The 22,983-nt window shown below is 40.9% G+C and overlaps 1 protein-coding gene across 50 annotated transcripts in view; it reads left to right on the forward strand.

The window, feature by feature from the left end:
• The window catches only part of Camk2d (calcium/calmodulin-dependent protein kinase II delta), a 263,664-nt gene that overhangs the window by 236,768 nt on the left and 3,913 nt on the right, over nucleotides 1-22,983 (forward strand). For 48 of the 50 annotated variants that reach the window (XM_087615924.1, XM_087615914.1, XM_087615915.1 and 45 more), the window contains 3 exon segments: nucleotides 11,529-11,604; nucleotides 20,049-20,143; nucleotides 22,082-22,310. In XM_087615924.1, the coding sequence (XP_087472050.1) occupies nucleotides 11,529-11,604; nucleotides 20,049-20,143; nucleotides 22,082-22,310 (400 nt within the window). 50 annotated transcript variants of the gene reach the window in all.

The raw sequence follows: 22,983 nt of genomic DNA on the forward strand, positions 1-22,983 counted from the left end.
TCCTCTGAAATTCCAAATCAGTCTCACCATGTTTTCCCAAAGTTCTTTTCTGTGGCTGAGTCTCCAAAATGCATAATTACCTTACTCTTAGTTAATGTCAGGTGGACATGAATTTCCTGTGTGAGGTATTAATTATTTACCAACAACTCCAGTGATGTCTGATGAAGTTTATCTACTTTAAAATTTTTATTACATTTATTTACTTATTTATTCATTCTTTCTTCTGTGTGTGTGTGTGTGTGTGTGTGTGTGTGTGTGTAGTTGTAGAGCTCTGTCCTACATGTAGAAGTCAGAGGACAACCTTCAGAAGTCCTTGCTCCCCTTTTATGACACAGGTTCCACAGATCCAAGTCAGGTCAGCAAGGTGGGTGACAAGGACTTTACCTGCTGGGCCTTCGTTCCAGCCCTTAGGCTCATCTTTTAAATTCAAGACATGAGTGTGGGGGGGGGGGTGACCCACACCACGAATGTGTAGGTTACATTTCCTGGAAATTTGACAGGTCATGAAAATGCACATAACGCATGGAATATGTGGAATAAGCTTCCTGGTGCCTCTTCCTTTTGTTAACTCCAGAATACATAATTAACTAATTTAATTTTGGCTATAGTCACATGAGTTAAGGCAATACTGCATAGGTTTCATAGGCTTCATATTAAGCCTATGAAATTTGGCTAAGATACTCCAACAAGCACTTTTGCAAATATGTGTGTTACTAAGGGTTACGTGGGTTACATGGGAATCACACATATGACACAAGCTTGGTAAGTGATCTACCACTGACCTGCAGTCCTAGCCTTCTTTTTATGCTGGTAGTGGTGGTGGTAACAGTAGTCGTTGTTGTTTGGAATAGTCTCACTAAAGTTCACAAGCTAGCTTTGAACTTTGTAACCCATCTGAGCCAGTCTCCTGCTACAGTCTCCCAAGCAGCTAAGACTATATGCCTGCAAAGCCAGCATTTCTAAATTAATTTTCTAAGATGAATTTAGAGGAGACTATCCCACAGCTAAATTGGCGAGGCTGTGCTACTGTGGAGTATCATGTTAATAAAACATTGGAGTCTGTTCCAGCATTTTCCCTCTTTCCAAATTAAGCTTTGAAAAATATAGTAGCTAATCAAAGAAAGTGCTCTAGTCTGAGGGAGTCTTATTGCTGCAGTTTCTCACATGCATAGGGATATAGAAAGAAGGGTAGAAAATCCACATGCCTATGTGAGCATGTCTCTAGTGAACATGAAAAGCACAAGTAATTACCCTCTAATCTAAGGAACTTTTAGAAGCTGTGATAGACCACTCTAAGCTGATTGCTGCCTTATCTGTTTAACCCAGATTAGTCCAGTAGCATCAGTGTTGGTGGATAGACACATCAACTAACTACACTGAGGTCGCTCCATTGATCACAGTGCCGCAGACAGACGTTCTATGCTATTCTCTGGTCGAGAAGGTCCATGATGTCTTCCTAGCATTGCTGCCTTAAGATATACTCCTTAATCATCTCCTTCGTCTTATAATCCTCTCCACTGGCTCCCCACTAATTGTTGAGGACACAGTGCTCCAGAACCTCCCACAGTGTGGGGTCGGAGGGAGGGTGGATTCTACCCCATGTTCTGTGAACTGGCCTTACTGCTTCCTCCTGCCTTGGCATGATTTGCCCTCACAGATTCTCCTCCGTAGACTCTGGAAGTTATACACTGGCTAAGGATGAACTTTTTCTTGCCCTTTCTTTCCTCCTCCTCCTTGTCCTCCTTCTTTTAGGTCCTTAACTGAAAGTGGTATCGCATCTAACTGATTCATGGATCATACAAGTAGTCGACACACTTGATGGAACACACAATGTTAAGCTATTTCCGGGCAGTAGCTTGGGGTAGCAGAGCCGTTACCCCGTTGCTTTTATGTGGTTCATCTGAATTCTTTTTTTATGTGAATGTTTTGAGTAACCACACAGTTTCTTTATACTAGCTTTCGTTTGTCTTTTTTTTTTTTTCTATGAAATTCTCTATCACTACTTTCTACACCCTTCCCCCATACCTCCCTGGCCCCGAGACAGTCTCACCATGTAGCCCTTTGTTCTCCTGAAATTTATTACATAGAACAGTCTGGCCTTGAACTCACAAAAATCCACCTGCCCCTTCTCCCAAGTGCTGGAGTTAAAGGCATGCACCGCCAGACCTAGCTACACACGGTTACTTTTGTAAAATAGTCTATATTTTATTTCATTTTCAGCTCTAAGATAACTTTAGGAATTTGAAAAATCTAGGCCTGTGAACGTGTGAAGCAAACAGTTCCAATGTTGGGTTTTTCTGCTTCAATGTGTGTAATTCATTAATTGTTAGACTATCAAAAGCTAACAGGGACAAGGCTGCTGGTACTTGACCCCAGAAAACTAACATGAAAACTCTGAAGCTACTGAATATTCTAGAGAAAATATAAAGATAGTTTGAATGATTTTTTTTTTAATTTTGGGAAGCTAAAGCACTTATAAGTTTTAAAAGTTTATCACCATCATTAATGTGTATGAATGTTTTGCCCACATATATGTCTGTGCACCATGTATATGTCTGGTACCCTCAGAGGCCAGAAGAGGCAGTCAGATGCCCTGGAACTGGAGTTATAGAAGATTATGATCTGACTTATGGGTGCTGGGAATTAAACCTGGGTTCTCTGGAAGAGTTGTCACTGTTCTTAAAGACGAAGCCATCTTTCCAGGCCCAAGAAGTGGGTACGTTAGAAAAAATGGCTTCTACATTAAAAAAACATAGTAACTTTTGGAAACATCCCTATAAATAAATTTAGCGTTGGGTCTCTAGTCTTGTATTTGAATGAAGTCTTATAGATTGCTAAACCAATAACCCCCACTCTTTGATGGATGCTATTTTAAATGATAAAATAACAGAAGGAATTCTCTGCAGTGTTAACGGACAGCATGGAAATGATCCTAATGTGTACGCTTCCCTAATGGAACTGCTCCCAAGGGTTATTTTTGTTAATGGCAGCCTGGAAAAACACAATAAAGCCATGGGGCTCCCAGATGTGTGCAACGGACGCAGTAATTAATTGCAGACCTGGCCCAGTCACCTTGGCAGAGTGAGTTCAAAGGCATTTAGGTGGCTCATTTAGGTTTATGATTTCAAAACACTGAAACACTCTGGGCTATAAAGGAACAGAGGTTAATCATTTGAACAGCAAGTTGGGGGCCTGAGCCACATGAAGCTCAAGTTCCGGCCCAGTCCAAATTTGTCAGTTGGCTTAGCAAGTCATTCCATCTCCCTGTCCCTCACGTGTCGAAGAGCCCAGTGGATTCCCTGTGAGAGATGGAGCCAGGAGTTAGCCTGAGCTGCAGTATGGAAGACCGAGTAGACTTGCATACTGTCGTCAGAGAGCAAGAACCAGCAGACAGCTCCACAGAGCAGATCGATGTTTCCGGTGTGCAGCTTTTAATTAGCGAATAAGCAGTCTTTAGACACAGCAGCCCAATGAAACACTTCAACGTGTAGCCTTCTGCAAACAACCTAGTGAAAAGCCACATTGCAGCCAGTTAGATGCCTGGGTTGGTTACCTCAGTGAGTTTATTGATCACAAGTATAAGCAAATAAAAATCCTCAAGCTCATCTAGTTGGGATGTTCCCTTTGTTTGCCCCCTTTGTTTTCTTGAAATGAAATACCACCTTTCAACATTTCCTGGAAATCCCTAGGTTTTCCCACTATGCGTATTTTCCCACTATGTGTATTGTATCTTCCCTGACTCTGTCATGGAATGTCTGCAGAGTGATCTCTGTGGTCCTTAAGCTGACTTCCACATCCAGACAGCCATCAGAACAACAGCTGGGCATCTTCCCAGTAGCCGGCATGTATTTAATGATTTAAAATGCACACTGTATTTTATATAGATTGCCTGGGTATTGTTCCTACATATGAGTATTTAGAAATACTGGCTTAGGTCCAAGTGTTCAGAGTACCACGTGGTCACACACTCATTGGGCAGTGAAGTCCGATCACAGCGAGGTAAACATGGCTGGGTGCGAAGCCCCCAGGAACAGCAGCAAGGAGTTAACCTATGAACAGGACATGGCGTAGGAGATATCCAGGCAAAACTGGATGTCAGAAGAAGGGGATGTAAAAGACACAGTGCCATCCAAGATTAAGGACTAGGCAAAGAACATTGCCTGAGAGTTGGCTGACAGATAGGTGCTACATGGGACAGAAGGTTGAAGGCAAAGTTGGAAATGTCCTAAAATGCACAGGGAAGGATGATCTTGGACTTCTGAGCAGTAGAGGACCCAAAAGCCTAAAGCCAGGGCATTGATGGTTCCACTATAGTGAGGGACAGAATGGCCGAGTGGGGGAGATGATCCTGGGCAGGAACTTGTGAGAGCCAAGATTAGATCTATCTCAGTGGGCTCTGAGAGAAAGGACAGTGAGGAACATTTGGCAGTGAGAAGACCTCCTTGGTCCATTTTAGGAGGGACTGAACCAAAAGGAAGCACCAAGGCCTCTGTCTAGAGAAGCTCAATAGTGTGCGCTCACTGGTCAAGGTGAAGAGTGCAGAGACACGGCAGGTTGCACTGGAAACAGAACTAAGTCTGAGAGGCCCTATGCCTAGTGGTGGTTAAGATACGGTAAGCTGGAGGAAACAGGCTCCCAGAGACTGGAAAGACGAGGGCTGAGGGCTCCGTGGCAGAGATTGGGAAATGCTTAGCATGTGGTTAAAGCCAGAGTGAGTGAGCTTGCCATGAACTATGAAGGCTGAGAATGTGCCCTGGGAAACATCACAAGTACCAAAGAAAAGTAATGACTCATGGGTGATTAAATGTGGGGACAAGGGAACAGTGGAGTCTTAGTGGGAGCCCTGGTAAATTGTGGTTCCATTAGTAAAAAGGAGGAAATATGGGAACGGAAAGGAGGATGATGGTTAGCTCCAGATGAGTCAGATGGGGAAGTTGCTTCTTTAATCAAACAAAACAGGTGGGTCCATCTAAATGTATCTTTACTAGGTTCTTACATGACAGATTTATTTAGGTGCTGTGGACTGAACGTGGAGACTCTTGCCTGCCAAGCACATGCTCTGTTACTGAGCTACATCCTCAGCCCCGTTTCATATTGCTTGAAGGTTCCATCTGACCCCAAATAAAGCAGTGCTGTGCATTGGAAAGACCACTGGACTGGGAATTATAAACGCAGTTGGTTCATTTGAATACTTGGTGGCCACTTCCTCTAAGCTTGGAACTATGCTAGATGCTGGTACAGCAATGGTTCGTTCACTTACAAAGAAATAGAGGAAACTGACAAATGACTGAGCATATAAAGACAAGGACACTGATTGATTTTTTAAAATAAAGTATGCATAGATTTATGATATCTTTTGAACCTGACCTAACATGAAAACCGAGGCTTTGTTAACTAAAATAAAATTACATCATTTTCCTCTTTGTACCTCCTCCTTTCAACCCCTCCTATCCACACCTTGCTTCCTCTCAAATTCAAAGTCTCTTTCCTCTTCATTACTGTTTTGTATAGGTACACACACACAAATATATATATATGTATATATATATATATATTTGTGTGTGTATGTGTTTGTGTGGTGTGGGGGGGTATGTGTGTATGTGTGTATGTGTGTGTGTATGTGTGTGTGTGTGGTATGTATGTGTGTGTGTGTGGTATGTGTGTATGTGTGTATGTGTGTGTGGTATGTATGTGTGTGTGGTATGTGTGTATGTGTGTATGTGTGTGTGTGTGTGGTATGTATGTGTGTGTGTGTGGTATGTGTGTGTGGTATGTGTGTGTGGTATGTATGTGTGTGTGTGTGTGTGGTATGTATGTGTGTGTGTGTGTGTGGTATGTATGTGTGTGTGTGTGGTATGTATGTGTGTGTGTGTGGTATGTATGTGTGTGGTGTGTGTGTGTGTGTGTGTGTGTGTGTGTGTGTGTGTGTGTGTGTATCTTCACCCTGCTCAGTCAATTTAGTATTACTTTTCTGTACATGATTTCACGGCCCACCACTTGGTATAAGATAACCAGTTGGGGAACTCCTCCCGGGGGATGGAGATGACTATTCTCTCACTCTCAGCCTTCCTTAATTATTTGTAACCAATGATGTTTCTCCCTTCTGCTGCACTATTCAGGCCTTTTAAAATTAGTTGAGATCTGCTTTTGTTTTTTTGTTTTGTTTTGGTTTGGTTTGGTTTTTTTTTTGTTTTTTTTTTAACACATGTAGAAACACGGGTGTGGGAAGTTTATTCAGACAGGAAAGCAGGGCTCAGAGTAGGAGGAGGCAGGGGTATCTTGAACTACTGGGAGCATCATGAAACTAAAACAGCCTTTGACTAGGTCTGATGAGACCTGAGCAGGATCTAGACTATGAAATGTTTTGTGATGTCTTTTTGAATGTTAACAACAATGGGAACCTTCTAGAAGCCTTCGAGGGAATGTAATCTGATGAGAGGTACATGTGTAAGATGAATGTCTTATGAGGAGGAAGGGAAGATCTGAGTTATTCACAGAAACTCAGGTAGGAAGCTTGCTAGGGAGTCTGGACAGGAGAGAGTAGAAGAAATGGGCCGGTGTGGAAGATGTACAAATGAAAGAAACAGAATGTGATGGACTAGGGAGGATAGGCTATCCCTTTGGTTCTCCGCTCATTCTTGTTTTTGCACTTGGAGAGATATCCATGGAAAAGCACTTAGGTCTTTGTAACAGGAATATGTGGCCCCAGATGACAAGCTAATGAACAGGCAAGAATTAATTCTATAAGTTCCACTTTCTTCATTGTCAGTGACCCGAAGAGGCAGCAGATCAGGATTACAGGGACAACTAGACCTGCCACTCTCTCCAACCAGCAGCCGATGTAGAGAAGGAAGAGCTGAGAAACAAGGAAGTGAAACTGCAGGCTTGTCCCTCTAGCCACATAGCCAGCTTTGTCTTTGAGATTCACAGCATTGGTTTGACTTCTCATCTCTGTCTCCTGCAGGGCCCCCTTGTGCCTTCCCTCCCTCCCTAGCAGCTCTGTGCACTTGGGTTTGTATTCTCTCTTGAGACCTTGCATTCTGTCTGGGGCATTGGCCGGTTAGAAGACAACATAGACTAAAACACTCCATCGACAGTGTGGAGGTGCTGAGATGATGTTTACAATGTTCATGTATGAGTTTCTATCCCCAGTATGAAGTGCAAATGTGATCTCATGGACTTATGGCTCCAATGCATATGTAGCAGAGGATGGCCTTGTGAGGCATCAGTGACAGGAGAAGCTCTTGGTCCTGTCGAGGCTTGATATCCGAGTGTAGGGGAATGTCAGGGCGGGGAGGAGGGAGGGAGTAGGTGGATGGGTAGGGGAGCTCCCTCACAGAAGCAGGGGAGATAGTGGGTTTCTGGGGGGGAAACAGGGAAAAGAGATAACATTTGAAATGTGAATTTAAAAAAAATCCAATTAAAAAAAAAAAAAAACACTCTAGCCTCTATCCATCCCACCTGTCTCTTCTCATTGGCGGTCATAGATCTTGACAAGCTTAACCTCAGGTGGTTGGATTTGAAGTGAATGGAATATTCAAGTGGAGCTTTTAAAATAGGCTTTAAGGTGGAGATCTAAAGGAAAGAGCTTCAGATAGCTGAGTACCTGTGATGATGACTACACTAGACCCTAACGGACAGGGTTGAAAAGCAGAATGGAGCCTTTCACACAGGACAAGCCTTTCAGCCACTGGGAGTGGGTACAGGATCCTTAGGGGAGCATTCAGAGACACATGGCGCCATCATACCAGAGCAGCAGCGTTAGAGAAGAAAAGACTTTCCTTTCAAAACCCTGGTTATAGCTTAAAGTGGAGGAGTGGGAGAGACGGCCTCCAGGTACTGTACAACTCAGCATCTAAAACAAGGTGCAGATATGTCAGCTACCCTAAGAAAACTGGGGAAACGAGAGCTTTTACTCCTGTGAGCTTTCCTGGGGTCAGATGGAAGGTAATTCCACCCCACCTAATTTATTCTAGCCTGCTCTGGGTGCTAAGTGGCACAGAGAAGGTGGGTGCTAGAAGGACCATAGACTTACCCTGTAGTTACAATGGGGAAGGGGAGCTGGCTTTTAAGCCGCCCTGCATCTGTGTGCTCTGACCCTCACAGTCAGGGCTGTTTGTGTTTTGGTTTGCTTTTTTAGGAGCCAGACTAGGGGCCTGGCCTGATTTCTCACAGACCTCTACATCTGGTGTCTTAGGGTATCTTCAGGCTGTTGGTTCTTTATCAGACAATAATGAAATTTGCTCTGCTGTAATTCTTGCACAGAAGAGGGTACCCAGAAGTAACCTGATGCTTTCCAGTCATTTTTTTCCCAGTATTTACTTTGTCCTCAGCAGAAAAGAAAGCAACTTTGAAATGGCCAGTCTACTCCTTGTATCAACTTTCTTTGGCCTAGGGGCCAAAGATTTTTTGATCTTTCGATCGATAAAAAAGTGTCAAAATAACTGAATTGGGCTAGGGAAACACAACAAACATGTTTGCATGCCTGCATGGGAAGTCCACTGTGGATGTGGACCGTCATTTCCATGTACCTGCCTCCTCCTCTTTTCCCAAGCTGGAAATCCCCAAAAACTACTTTGGGTCCTGCTGACAGTCTTCTTCCTGAGATTGATTTGGGGGCATTTTACAAGGAGGGAATGCCATAATGCACTCTCCCTCCTTCTTGGTACCATCACAGTCTTAAGGACAGAGGGAGAAAAAGAGCAGACCCACCTTCATAGAGAACAAGTAGCCAGGACTGTGACTGCTGCTGAGGGAGAGCTAGACGGGACTCACCCCACCCTCACACTCTAGGTTGATCAGAGGTTGAGCTTGTGGCAGCAGCTCCAACTTCTTACCTCAGAGCACTGTACACAAGTGATTCATTTGCAGCCTCTCCTTTCCTTCCAAGAGTCAGCTGTCAAGCGCCAGGACCAACTGTGAGTCACTCACACGCCTTTGCCTGGGGGAAATGAACACTCCAGAAATTCCTGAGTTCCAAGCCCCTCCTAAGCCAAGGCTCACACTGCCTCCAGGGTGATACAGCACAGAAGCATCCTGCTTGAGCCTTCTCCGTGTGCTGCTCAGCTAGGTCAGCTCAAACAGCAGGAGAACTAAAATAGAAGGTGGTCTGTGTGGCTCCGAGCATGTGTTAGCAAACTAAAAAGCCACTGGAGCCAAACATCAGAAAGCGGGGTGTTTGGGCAATCGTGGTATTGAGTGAAAGACATCTGGTCTCTACTGCTGCTCCTGACTCCATAGTGTACTTGGGACACAATGTGGATTCTCTGGACCTCGGGAACTGTTGCAAAAAATTTCTACCCTTTGTGAACTGTCTACTGAAGTCACATAACCAACACATGGCAGTCATCTTTATCTCCTCCTCCTCCTCCCCTCCTCCCCTCCTCCCCTCCTCCCCCTCCTCTCCCTCCTCCTCCTCTTCCCCTCCCTCCTCCTCTCCCTCCTCCTCCCCCTCCTCCTCCTTCCCCTCCTTCTCCTCCATGTCCTCCCCCTCCTCCTCTTCCTCCTCTTCTTCCTCCTCTCCCTCCTCCTCCTCCTCCCCCCTCCTCCCCCTCCTCCTCCTCCTCCTCCTCCTCCTCCTCCTCCTCCTCCTCCTCCTTTTCCTCATTCTCCTTCTTCATTAGTTTTTAAAGATTGGTGTTGTTTTCAAGTTATAGTTGTCAGCCTATCGCTCACAGAAAGCATTGCTAGTTCTAAATGAGGGTCTCATGTGAAGAGGGAGCCTTGGAAATCACACCCCTTACACTCTCGCTTCTGAACAGCTTCTTACAGTTGTCCTTCATAATTTCCAGAATCAGGTTAGCTCTACTGGGCCTGTGCCAAAGCTTCACACTGCCAAGGACAGACGGATGAATCACCTGTTGCCTAAATAAATTGAATGTGTGGTTGGCAGCATCCCTGCCACAGAATTATCAGCTGCTACCACTCCATTAGTATGTCCTGAGGATGGCTATATTATTCATAGGGGTCAATCAAGTGAAAAGAAAAGCCAGATATTAAATGTGTGTAGATGAGCTAGGGAAGCCCATGTTCTACACTTTCATACAAGTGAGAACTTATACAACTACCGTGAACTGTAACTGGAGTGCTTTTACATTATAAACATTTACATAGTTAGAAGCCATTATATAGACAAATCTTATAATCATTTTATGAGGTCCCTGACTATTATATTTGTTATTAGATAGTGTCATGCAGTCTTAATGGAGTCAAATTAGTTTTACAGATTTATTTTTTAATAAGAAATAACTTCATTTAGATAAATGGGATCTTGAAAGTAAATGCAAACTTTAAGTTTCTGTTAAAACCTGAAGATCAGATAAGTCTTGAATAATGCAAAGTGGCTCCTCCAATCAATAAAGAATTAAAAGCAAAAGTTAGCATCTTCATGATGAGCAACATGTCAGAACGCCTTGCACAGAATAATTGCAAATAATGTTGTGACCCCCAGTCTGAAAGCCTAGTCAACATAATATTTAAACATAATTTGTATTTAAATATAATAAATATTAATATTTAGACATAATTTCATGACTGAAACAATCGACATTCTGAAATTATCTGTAGTCTAAACTGGTCAAACTCAGAATTGTATTTAACATCTATTTATCGAACAAAGGTGTCTTAGGCAACACCAGGGAACAGCAAAGACCTTTCTGTTTAAATAGGAGAGCGTGGTTGACACAGTCTACAAAGTCAAACAAGCCATGTGCTGTATTCTAAGGTGCAGCGCAGGGACTGCAGGTATTTAAGAAGAGGGAAAGACACTGGAAACAGTTGCAACTGGAAAGAAATTTGATGAAGGGGTTATATTTGGACCAGACCAGCTATTAATAATTTTACCAACGGTTAGATAGGAAAAGACTAATTATGTTTGATGTTCGCTGGGTTTGATAGTTTTGCAGGGGGTGCCATCTGCTTGTTGCCCACCTTTGTAGCACCAACTCATATGTTTCTGCCTCAATTTAAGGAGTTTAACTAAAGGCTGATCATATAAAGCAAAATGACCTAACATCGTGTGGATGTCCTCTAGTGGCAGGGCCAGGCAAGTTGACTCAAAACATAAGAAGACAGTAATCACCTGGTGTTGAATATCGTTACTCTAAAGCTAGGTGTTTGTTCTCTGGTACTTTCTAAAACCTAAGTAACACATTTGCTAATAGAGAACAGAAAAGTGTTCACAAAGCCAGGGTGATGAGGGTAGCCAGGGTGAATTCAAACTTCCAGGGGCCTGCTGTGTGTGAGCAAAAGAAGATGGAGGGGTGCCTCCTGCAGGAACCTGAGGGCTCTGTTGAAATTCAAATTCTGAATCTCCTGGTCCAGGATGGGACCTGGATATCTGTGCTTCTAAGTGGTCCTAGGAGTCGTAGGTGTTGTTGGTCTCCCATATTGAGCAATAAGACTAGGCAAAACGGAATAACCACTTTGTCCAGGAGAAATGGCTCCTTAGACAAAGCAGCTGTATTGTTGACTAGTGTCCTATGTGGCCTTTGGCCTTTGTTCTCACCTGACTCTATCTTTGCTTTTAGCACGAAAGCAAGAGATCATCAAAGTCACTGAGCAGCTGATTGAAGCTATCAACAATGGGGACTTCGAGGCTTACACGTGAGTAGTGACAGACTTACATGGGAGTAGTGACAGACAGGCTTGGATCACTTCCACAAACTGGGCAATTGTATTTCCAATGCCATTGTATTTCTCAGTGTGATTGAAGTCCTGCATATTAAACCCTTCCTTTACCATGTTGACAATACTGATGTGTCCTAAATGACAAGGGGCTCTCAGGAGAAGCAACTTGTTGATGATTTCAGAGAGATGACAGCTTCTAAGGACTGGGAATGGCTTTTATGAATGATATTTCTGAGCAAAAGTAAGGTGTCAGAGAAATTCATATAGGCAAAGGTTAAAAGGAAAGAAAGCAGAGAAGTGGAGTTGGAACAGAGAAAGATGAGAGATGGTAATGCCAAGAATTGCTCCCCATCAACCAGCGGCGCTCAACCTCACCTGCATCTGTCGAGTGTGGTTTTACTTTTTAAATAATCATAGTTTTACTTCTTTTATTTCAAGTGGAAAAGACACAATTTTAGGTAGATATGAGATCTAAAAGCAGGTTATATGTGAGCTTCTTATTAATTCCTGTTGTGATTATTGCTGGAAAAATAGACCTCCAGGTGTTCCCCATATTGAGAACACAGCTCTCTGCTTCCACTTACTTATTGACAGTTTTTTGTATTGGATATTTTTTATTTACATTTCAAATGTTATTCCATTCCCCAGATTCCTGTCCATAATCTTCCTATCCCATCCCCCTCCCCCTTTCTCTGTAAGAGTCTTCCCCCTGCCCAACTACCCACCCCTTCCCACCTCCCTGCCCTGACATTTCCCCTATACTGGTGGGTCCAGCCTGGGCAGGACCAAGGGCTTCTCCTCCCATTGGTGCCCAACAAGGCCATCCTCTGTTACATATGCTGCTGGAGCCATGATTCTGTCCATGTACTCTTTGGGTAGTGGTTTAGTCCCTGGGACTCTGGTTGGTTGGCATTGTTATTTTTATGAGGATGTAAGCCCCTTCAGCTCCATCAATCCGTTCTCTAATTCCTCCAATGGGGACCCCGTTCTCAGTTCAATGGTTGGCTGCTAGCATTCGCCTCTGTATTTGTAATGCTCTGGCAGAGCCTCTCAGGAGACAACTATATCAGTCTCCTGTCAGCATGCACTTCTTGGCATTAGAAATATTGTCTGGGTTTGGTGGCTGTATGTATTTGGGCTGGGTCTCAAGGAAGGGCAGGCTCTGAATGGACATACCTTCAGTCTCTACTCCAAACTTTGTCTGCACATCTCCTCCTATGAAAATTTTTGTTCCCCCTCTTAAGAAGGACTGACACATCCTCACTTTGGTTCTCCTTCTTGAGCTTCATGTGGTCTGTGGATTGTATCTTGGTAATTCAAGCTTTTAGACTAATATCCACTTATCAGTGAGTGCATATCATGTGTGTTCTTTTGTAATTGGGTTATCTCACTCAGGATATTTTCTAGTTCCATTCATTTGCCTATAAATTTCATGAACTCATTGTTTTTGATAGCTGAGTAGTACTCCACTGTGTAGATATACCACATTTTCTCTGTTGAAGTACATCTGGGTTCTTTCCAACTTCTAGCTATTATAAACAAGGCTGCTGTGAACATGAAACATGTGTCCTTGTTATATGTTGGAGCATCTTTTGGGCATATGCCCAGGAGTGGTATAGCTGGGTCTTCAGGTAGTACTATGTCGGATTTTCTGAGGAACCTCCAGACTGATTTCCAGAGTGGTTGTACCAGCTTGCAATCCCATCAACAATGGAGGAGTGTTCCTCTTTCTCCACATCCTTGCCAGCATCTGTTGTCACCTGAGTTTTTGATCTTAGCCATTCTGATTAATAAGTTGAATCTCAAGATTGTTTGGATTTGCATTTCCCTGATGACTAAGGATGTTGAACATTTCTTTAGGTACTTCCTGGCTATTCAATATTCCTCAGCTGAGAATTCTTTGTTTAGCTCTGTACCCCAGTTTTTAGTAGGGTTACTTGACTCTCTGGAGTATACCTTCATGAATTCTTCGTATATATTGGATATTAACCCTCTATTGTATGTTGGATTGGTAAAGATCTTTTCCCAATCTTTTGGTTGCCGTTTACTCCTAATAATAGTGTCCTTTGCCTTACAGAAGTTTTGTACTTTTATGAGGTCCCATTCATCTATTTCTAACTCTATGAAGAATTGAGTTGGAATTTTGATAGGGATTGCATTGAATCTGTACATTGCTTTTGGCAAAATGGCCACTTTTGCTATATTAATCCTGCCAATCCATGAGCATGGGAAGTCTTTCCATCTTCAGAGATCTTCTTCAATTTCTTTCTTCAGAGACTTGAAGTTCTTGTCATATACATCTTTCATTTGCTTAGTTAGAGTCACACCAAGGTATTTTATATTATTTGTTACTATTGTGAAGGGTGACATTTCCCTAATTTCTTTCTCAGCCTGTTTATCCTTTCAGTAGAGGAAGGCTACTGATTTGTTTGAGTTAATTTTATACCCGACACTTTGCTGAAGTTGTTTATCAGGTTAAGTAGTTCTCTGGTGGAACTTTTGGGGTCACTTAAGTAAACTATCATATCATCTGCAAATAGTGATATTTTGACTTCTTCCTTTCCAGTCTGTATCCCTTTGTCCTCCTTTTGGTGTCTGATTGCTCTAGCTAGGACTTTGAGCACTATATTGATTAAGTAGGGAGAGAGTGGGCAGCCTTGTCTAGTCCCTGATTTTAGTGGGATTTCTCTTCATTTAGTTTGATGTTGGCTACTGGTTTGCTGTATATTGCTTTTACTATGTTTTACTATATATGGGCCTTGAATTCCTGATCTTTCCAAGACTCTTAAGATGAAGGGGTGTTGAATTTTGTCAAATGCTTTCTCAGCATCTAATGAGATGATCATGTGTTTTTTTTTTCCCCTTTGAGTTTGTTTATATAGTGGATTACGTTGATGGACTTATATTGAATCATTACTGCATCCCTGTGATGAAGCCTACTTGATCATGATGGATGACCATTTTGATGTGTTCTTGGTGAAGTTCAGTTTGCAAGAATTTTATTGAGTATTTTTGCATTAATATTAATAGGGGAAATTGGTCTGAAGTCCTCTTCCTTTGTTGGATCTTTGTGTGGTTTAGGTATAAGAGTAATTGTAGCTTGATCGAAGGAATTGGGTAGTCTTCCTTCTGTTTCAATTTTGTGGAATAGTTTGGACAGTATTGGTATTAGGTCTTTGATGAAGGTCTGATAGAATTCTCCACTAAACCCATCCAATCCTGGGCTTTTTTTTTTTTTTTTTTTTTTGGTCGGGAGAATTTTAATAACTGCTTCTATTTCTTTAGGAGTTATGGGACTGTTTAGATGATTTATCTGGTCCTGATTTAACTTTGGTACCTGGTATCTATCTAGAAAATTGTCTATTTCATCCAGATTTTCCAGCTTTGTTGAATATAGACTTTTGTAATAGGATCAATTTTTTTTTATTTCCTCGGATTCTGTTTTACGTCTCCCTTTCCATTTCTTATTTTGTTAATTTGGATACTGTTTCTGTGCCCTCTGGTTATTCTGATTAAGGGTTTATTTATCTTTTTGATTTTCTCAACCAACCAACTCCTGGTTTTGTTGGTTCTTTTTACAGTTCTTTTGTTTCTACTTGGTTGATTTCAGCCCTGCATTTGATCTTCTCCTCTTGGGTGTATTTGCTTCTTTTTGTTCTAGAGCTTTCAGGTGTGCTCTCAAGCTGCTAGTATACACTCTCTCTTGTTTCTTTTTGGAGGCACTCAGAGCTATGAGTTTTCCTCTTAGCACTGCTTTCCTTGTGTCTCATAAGTTTGGGTATGTTGTGCCTTCATTTTCATGAAATTCTAAAAAGGCTTTAATTTCCTTTTTCATCTCTTCCTTGACCAAGTTATCATTGAATAGAGTGTTCTTCGACTTCCATTGTTTTTGTTGTTATTGAAGACCAGAGTTAGTCCATGGTGATCTGATAGTATGCATGGGATTATTTTTATCTTCTTGTATCTGTTGAGGCTTGTTTTGTGACCGACTATATGGTTTTGTAGAAGAGGCCATGAGGTGCTGAGAAGAAGGTATATTCTTTTGTTTTAAGATGAAATGTTGTATAAATACCGGTTAAATCCATTTGGTTCATAACTTCTGTTCATTTTCTCTATGTCTCTATTTAGTTTCTGTTTCCAAGATCTGCCAGTTGATGAGAGTGAGGTGTTAAAGTCTCCTACTATTATTGTGTGAGGTATAATGTATGCTTTGAGCTTTAATAAGGTTTCTTTTATGAATGTAGGGGCCCTTGCATTTGGAGCATCGATATTCAGGATTGAGAGTTCATCTAGGTGGATTTTTCCTGTGGTGAATATGAAGTGTCCTTCCTTATATTTTTTGATAACTTTTGCTTAAAATTCTATTTTATTTGATATTAGAATGGCTAGTCCAGCTTATTTCTTGGGACCATTTGCTTGGAAAATTGTTTTCTAGCATTTTACTCTGAGGTAGTGTCTGTCTGTGTCACTGAGATGTGTTTCCTGTAGGCTGCAAAATGCTGGGTCCTCTTTACGTATCCAGTCTGCTAGTCTATGTCTTTTTATTGGGGACTTGAGTCCATAGATGTTAAGAGAGATTACAAATAGTGACTGCTGTTTCCTGTCATTTTTGTTGTTAGAGGCATGTCTAACATGTTTGTGTGTCTCTGTTCTTTTGGGTTTATTGAAAGAAAATTAATTTCTTGCTTTTTCTAGGGTGTAGTTTCCTTCCTTGTGTTGGAGTTTTCTATCTATTATCCTTTATAGGACTGCATTGTGGAAAGATATTTGGTAAATTTGGTTTTGTCATGGAATATCTTGGTTTCTCCATCTATGTTAATTGAGAGTTTTGCTGAATATAGTAGCCTGGACTGGCATTTGTGTTCTCTTAGAGTCTGTATGCATTTGCCCAGGATCTTCTGGCTTTCATAGTCTGATGAGAAGTCTGGTGTAATTCTGATAAGTCTGCCTTTATGTTACTTGATCTTTTTCCCTAACTGCTTTTAATATTCTTTCTTTGTTTTATGTATTTGGTGTTTTGACTATTATGTGATGAGAGGAATTTCTTTTCTGGTCCAATCTATTTGGAGTTCTGTGTGCTTCTTGTATGTTTATGGGCATCTCTTTCTTTAGGTTAAGGAAGTTTTCTTTTATAATTTTGTTGAAAATATTTACTGGCTCTTTAAGTTGGGAGTCTTCACTCTCTTCTATACCTATTATCCTTAGATTTGATCTTTGCATTGTGTCCTGGATTTCCTGGATGTTTTGGGCTAGGAGCTTTTTGCATTTTACATTTTCTTTGATGGTTATGTCAATGTTTTCTGTGGTATCTTCTGCCCCTGAGATTTTGACTGTGGTGTTATATTAAGAGAAGTTTTGACTGGAATATAGGATTTTATGCTTAATTTAAATATTTATAAATTTCTAAATTACATTTTGTGTAAAGAATTCACTTTGCTTGAGAAAAATAAAACATTTAAATAAGATATGAAGGGTCATTGCAAAGCTATTTAGGGATCTAAATCCTTGTGGGGTTTTTGGTGGTGTTGTTTGGTTTTTTTGTTTGTTTTATTTTGTTTTCTTTACTACATAATTCTACCATGTGAAAGTGTTAAATATGGGAGAAAAAGAAAGAGAAAAGAAGAAAAGAAAAAGGAATTGATTCTAATCCTGAGTTAGAAAAATGTTTCTAAGTTTAAAAGCAGGAAAAATGATCATAAATAAGAGATAAATTAATTTCCTGGCTGATAAAATTGGTATACATTGGTTTATACCACTAATTTTGAAAGCCCAAAACAAAACAGAGAATCAATCGACTTTAAAAAGTGTTTGCAAAATGTTGTCCATAGTTATTTTTTATGCTGAGTGGGTAAGAGTAGAAAGACAGAAAATGAACAAAGGATATGAACTTACTATTAGCAGAAAAAAAGTCGCAAGTAAAATGAAGAGAGTATAGCCTTGTCCCTTGTTGTGCATAAGCAAAGCCTGTGATAAACTGAAACCCTTCAAAACCAAGCACTCAAATCCATCTTTCCCCCTTAAAAATGTGGCAAAATTACTAATAGAGGGAGGTTCACTACCCAAACACACAATAATGGGCAATGTAAACTGGAGAAGAGAGTCATTAAATATGGGGACTAAGTTGATTAAGTGTGTGTACATACAACCACACGTGCACCAGAACACATGTGGACATCAGCTCTTCACTGTCCCCTAATAAAGTATACTTGATAACAGAGACAGTGACCGTTGGCATTGGGAGCCCCATGGTCATAGGCAGCTCCCCAGCTCTCTTACACTGTGGCTGGTAATAAGTCTGTGCCATAGGGATTGTTCTTTTTATTTGTTGGCCCATTATAGCCCTGTTAGACCTCTGTGGGTCTCTAAAGAGTAAAAGAACTCTTAAAAAGCCCCTTTGGTGATAGCTGTCTCTAGTGGAAGAGAAAAGTTGTGTTTTGTTTTTCTTTCACGGACAGATTGTAATTGTAGCCAGGAGAGGAGAGGTATTTCCTGCTCTCACACAGTTTCAAGTGGAATATTTAAATGACTCAATGTCTTCAGAGAGCATCACCTGACCTCTGCCTAGAGAGGTCTGTCATTTGGCTGAGAATTTACTTCCAGACCCAGGGATGATGCAATATTACTTCCACTCTAAAGCTTTTTAAGTTGAAGAATGTGTTGATGAGGCTCTGTCAGCTTTGCTCATAGCACCACCCCCCAACCAATATGTCCAGTATACTGTCACTCTTTACCAACATAAATCCTGTGCAGCGAATGGATGATAGATATATGGGTAGATAAATGATAGCTAGAGATGATAGGTAGGTAGACAAAAGATATAGATGACAGATAGAAGATAGATGATCATAGATAGATAGACAGAGACAGACAGACAGACAGACAGACAGACAGACAGACAGACAGACAGATGAAAGAAAATGAGAATAGTTTCCAAAATATTGTCTCTTTGCAAGGTGGGTTAAAAGTTTCATTCTAATACATTATAAGACCTCAGAGCCAATGTGAGGTAGCATAAAATTTGGATTCACAAACTGATGACTAAACCACATTTATAGAAGAAATAATAGCACCTGGCAGAATAAATTTCTGTTGCCATAGGAACACTGTTCTCCCTGCTTCACTCCTTAGGAAGAGACTATATATTTGACTTCTGCTTTAAAATGCCTGCCCAGCCGGCAGCCTGAGACAAAGTTCATTATTCTCCTCTACCACCGTCATCACCACAAAGGATAATTGCTCTGATTTGTGACTGTAAAGTGTTCCTTCCTAGGCTGCTGTCTCTGCGTTTCTTGCTTGTGTTTGGTTTGGGTTTTCTGAAGCAGGGACCTGTGTTTCCAGGCTACCCTGAAACTCCTGCTGTATATGGAACACCATTCCTTGTTTACCATGTTCCATGAACTAATGTGCTACACTTTGAAGAACCATAGGATGTTAGGCTTGTTCTTCTAATGGACAGTTAATAAAGTTCTCTCCTATATTGAAATGTCCATTGCCTATATTTCTCCTTTGGGGTAAATTAATAAATAGGCCAAAAATCCTTTGATTTAGACCCAGGGTCCTTGCCGTCCCATCTCCTACATGGCTCCTTTCATATACCTGCAAAGCTCTTGCTCATTCTTAAAAGCCCAGCATCAATTTTCTTCCCTTCCTTCCTATATCATTCCTGTCCACTGTAACCTACCTTTAAAGCGCTTTGCATTAGCTTCTATTTTAGTATCAATGAGTTAAAGTTACTTGCTTACGTAGTTTATGTTTAATAGTTCTCTATTGAATAAGTAAATCTCTCCAAAGAAAGCTAATTGGTTTCTTGGGAATAGCTTAGAGTTGTAGACTCCTTTGCTAAATTCTGCTTCTAGGATTAAAAAGAAAACTATTTCGTCCATTTGAATGACCTATTTCTTTTGAATGTAAAATAAGTTCTAAATATACACTCAATGTAATCCTATGGACATCCCTGGGAAATTCAGACAGGTTTCCTATCCTTCATGTCAGTTACAATACAGGTGTTTGAGGAGGGTGGAGAAAGTGGGTCTCTCCAAGATTGTCCCCCCCAAAATTCTTATTTCCAAGGAGTTAGAATATGTCTTCAACTTTGAGAAGATTTGAAACATAGGAAACATAAGTCCAAAATTAGAAAACTAAAGAATAAACTCTGGAAGTTAAAGAGCAGCATCTTACCCAGGAGCCAATTGTGCTTGAACCAATTAACTTAGTTGTGTGTCTCTGTGAGTTTTCTACAAAATGATCTTTTGGACTCTGCTCTTTGACCTACCTTTTCAAGGTCCGCTGTAGAAATTTCCTATTTGGGGTGTTTTTAAGACACTCAGTGTAAATAAGTACACTTAGTGCTTTTACTGTGAGCCCATTTCCTTATGTGTTTTGGTTTTTTTGTTGTTGTTGTTTTTTTTTTTTAACTGCAGGAAAATCTGTGATCCAGGCCTCACTGCCTTTGAACCCGAAGCATTGGGCAACTTAGTGGAAGGGATGGACTTTCACAGATTCTACTTTGAAAATGGTATCCACTCCAATCTTCTTGCCAACTTTTCCTTGAATTTCTCCCAATTTGCAGACTCTTTGGCTCTTTCTTTCACTGGGTAATTCTACTAACAGTATGTCCACCTGGAAAACAGTTCTGGTTTGGAACTGAGACATATGTACTTCAGACCTAACAGTCCATTGTGTTTAAAAAATATATGAAAACAGCCATTAAGACCCAGTGAAGAACAGTATTTGTTATATAATGTTGTGAGCATGTATTACTTGAAATATTTGTAAAATTCTTGATATGGGACGAAGAGAAACCACATCCTTGATATTCACAGTGGATGAGCTCTGATGAAGGTCTAGTTTCAAAATATGGCAGGAAGGCAGATGCGCAACCAGCGAGGGCTCCCACTCAGATTGCAAAGGTCTTTCTTAATGTTTCAGTAGCTCAAAGGAAACATATAACTTTCAGAAAACATGCATATTTCCAAAGCAGTTTCTGTATATTAGAAAAATAAATTAATGATAAAGGTAAAACCTAGCCAAAGGAATCCTCATTAACCAGAAATTCTCTACAGCCTAAACTTTCCTTTATATTATCATGGGCAGTGATGAGAATTTAGTCTTTTGCCATGAGATCCTGTTGAATTAAGGAAGAATTATAATTAGGGTAATTGGGTTTACTTGTAGTGATTAAAAGCAAGCCTGCCTTGCATGTGTTTTTAGTGGATGAGTTTCTCGTTTGTTTGTATGTGTTAACTGTTTGCAAACAAACAAGCAACAATAGTTAATGGTAAGTTTGTGTTAACAAAGCTGGGTTCAATATTTTCTTTTTTTTAAGATTTAGTTATTTATTTATTTTATGTATTCAAGTACACTGCCACTCTCTTCAGACACACCAGAAGAGGGCGTCGGATCCCATTACAGATGGGATTGTGAGCCACCATGTTGTTACTGGGAATTGAACTTAGGACCTCTGAGAGGACAGTCCGTGCTCTTAACCACTGAGTCATCTCTCCAGCCCATATTCTGTATATTCCAGCATTTTGATGGCGGCACCTCATACTCTCTCCTCCATCTGTCAATCAATACCATTTTACTTCTAGTAAAATAGTTTACTAATCCATTAATATTCCCATTTAAACATTACAAACACTGTGCACTGATATTTTCTGTAAGTACACTCTCCCTAATGAGATATTCTTTTTATGTAAATAACATTTCGAGTAATTTAGGTAGTTGTTGTCTGTGAATAAGACACATGTTTGGGTAACAGCTAAAGTAACTCAGCCTACTCTAATCTACAAAATGCTATCAATAAGAATTGTGTCATAAATCCGTAAACCTCTCGATCGAGTTATTAGAGCGGGTATGACTGAGCCTATAAGGAACATATTTTAATAACTGGCTGGTCAGAGCCAGCTGATCGCACAGTGGATTGTGAATTTGGACCAGCTGATCACACATAGATTAGGACCAAACTGAAGAGTCACGGGATGCAATGAAGACACAAATCCATGCAGGGGAACAGGGATATTTCCCTCATTCTACATCCTAACTACAGAAATACCAGCCCAAGTCATCGGCCAAGCGTCCCAGTGAGCCCTTCAAAGACCGAAGTGCACCTGGGCCAGGGCTTCTCTACCTTTCTTCATAGCACGGCTTCTGTTTCCAGCCCTTTCCCATTAGAAGTAAATATGATGTCTCTCTGTAGCTTTTCTACCTAATCATTCAGAAGTCCAGAGTAACACAAATTGCCTCTAAAAGAACTCAAGGAAGATAAAGAGTATCTACATTTGTTTCATTGGTTATACTTTATAGCATACCCAGCACTCAGTTAGTACAAATAGATTAATGAGTTAAGGCATGCATGACTACCATTCCTCATTAACCCCAACTGAAGTTAATCTTGATGTTAGTTTACTTTATGTGCAAACTTAATTTATGTCCTTATATTGTTCTCTTTCAGCTTTGCCCAAAATCAATAAACCAATCCACACTATCATCCTGAACCCTCACGTACACCTGGTAGGGGATGATGCAGCCTGCATAGCATACATTCGGCTCACACAGTACATGGATGGAAATGGAATGCCAAAGACAATGCAGTCAGAAGAGACTCGAGTGTGGCACCGCCGTGATGGGAAGTGGCAGAATATTCACTTTCATCGTTCGGGGTCCCCAACAGTCCCCATCAAGTAAATATTCCTAGGCTGTCATCCTTTTTAATTATGCCCTTGACGGTAGGCAAATTTAGAAAGCCGCATTTACAGAACAAATATCGGGTGTGGTAGCATGTTCTCATCTCAATATCCTTTCTCAGATGACATGTTCTATTTCCAGGCAATAATCAAGCAGATGCTCTCAATACATCTCCTAGGTGTCACTTCTGTGCTAGATGCAGACAGAGATGAAAAGGTCTCTCCCACAGGAAATGCATATTCTGATTTAGACACCAATTAATCACTAACACCATGGGAAGAAAAACTAAGCAACATTCTTAACTTTGGAGTTGGTTGCAATGTACAACCAGTATACCAAAGCATCCATACTTTATATGAAAGACTTAATGCTGAGCAAGATGTTACAGGAGGAATAGAATTTGGAGAAACAGAAATGGAAAGAGAACAAGGGGGGAGAGAGTCCAATCCCAGGGAATACTGAGGAGTTACAAAGCTGGCACTTTAGAAACATTAGAAAAGAAGGCAGAACACTGAAGGCTGACTCACTGCAGGAAAGGGGACTAATGGGAAATCATTTGTATCAGAAAAATGAGATGAGCTGAGAGCAAGGAGCTAGTAACACAGTTGGCTGAAGTCTGGTCCATTGAGCATCTCTTCCCAGGATCTCCTGTTAATATTGGAAGATGTT

Source organism: Rattus norvegicus, chromosome 2 (assembly GCF_021556685.1).
Source record: "Rattus norvegicus strain SHRSP/BbbUtx chromosome 2, alternate assembly SHRSP_T2T, whole genome shotgun sequence".
In the NCBI taxonomy this organism is placed as follows: domain Eukaryota; kingdom Metazoa; phylum Chordata; class Mammalia; order Rodentia; family Muridae; genus Rattus; species Rattus norvegicus.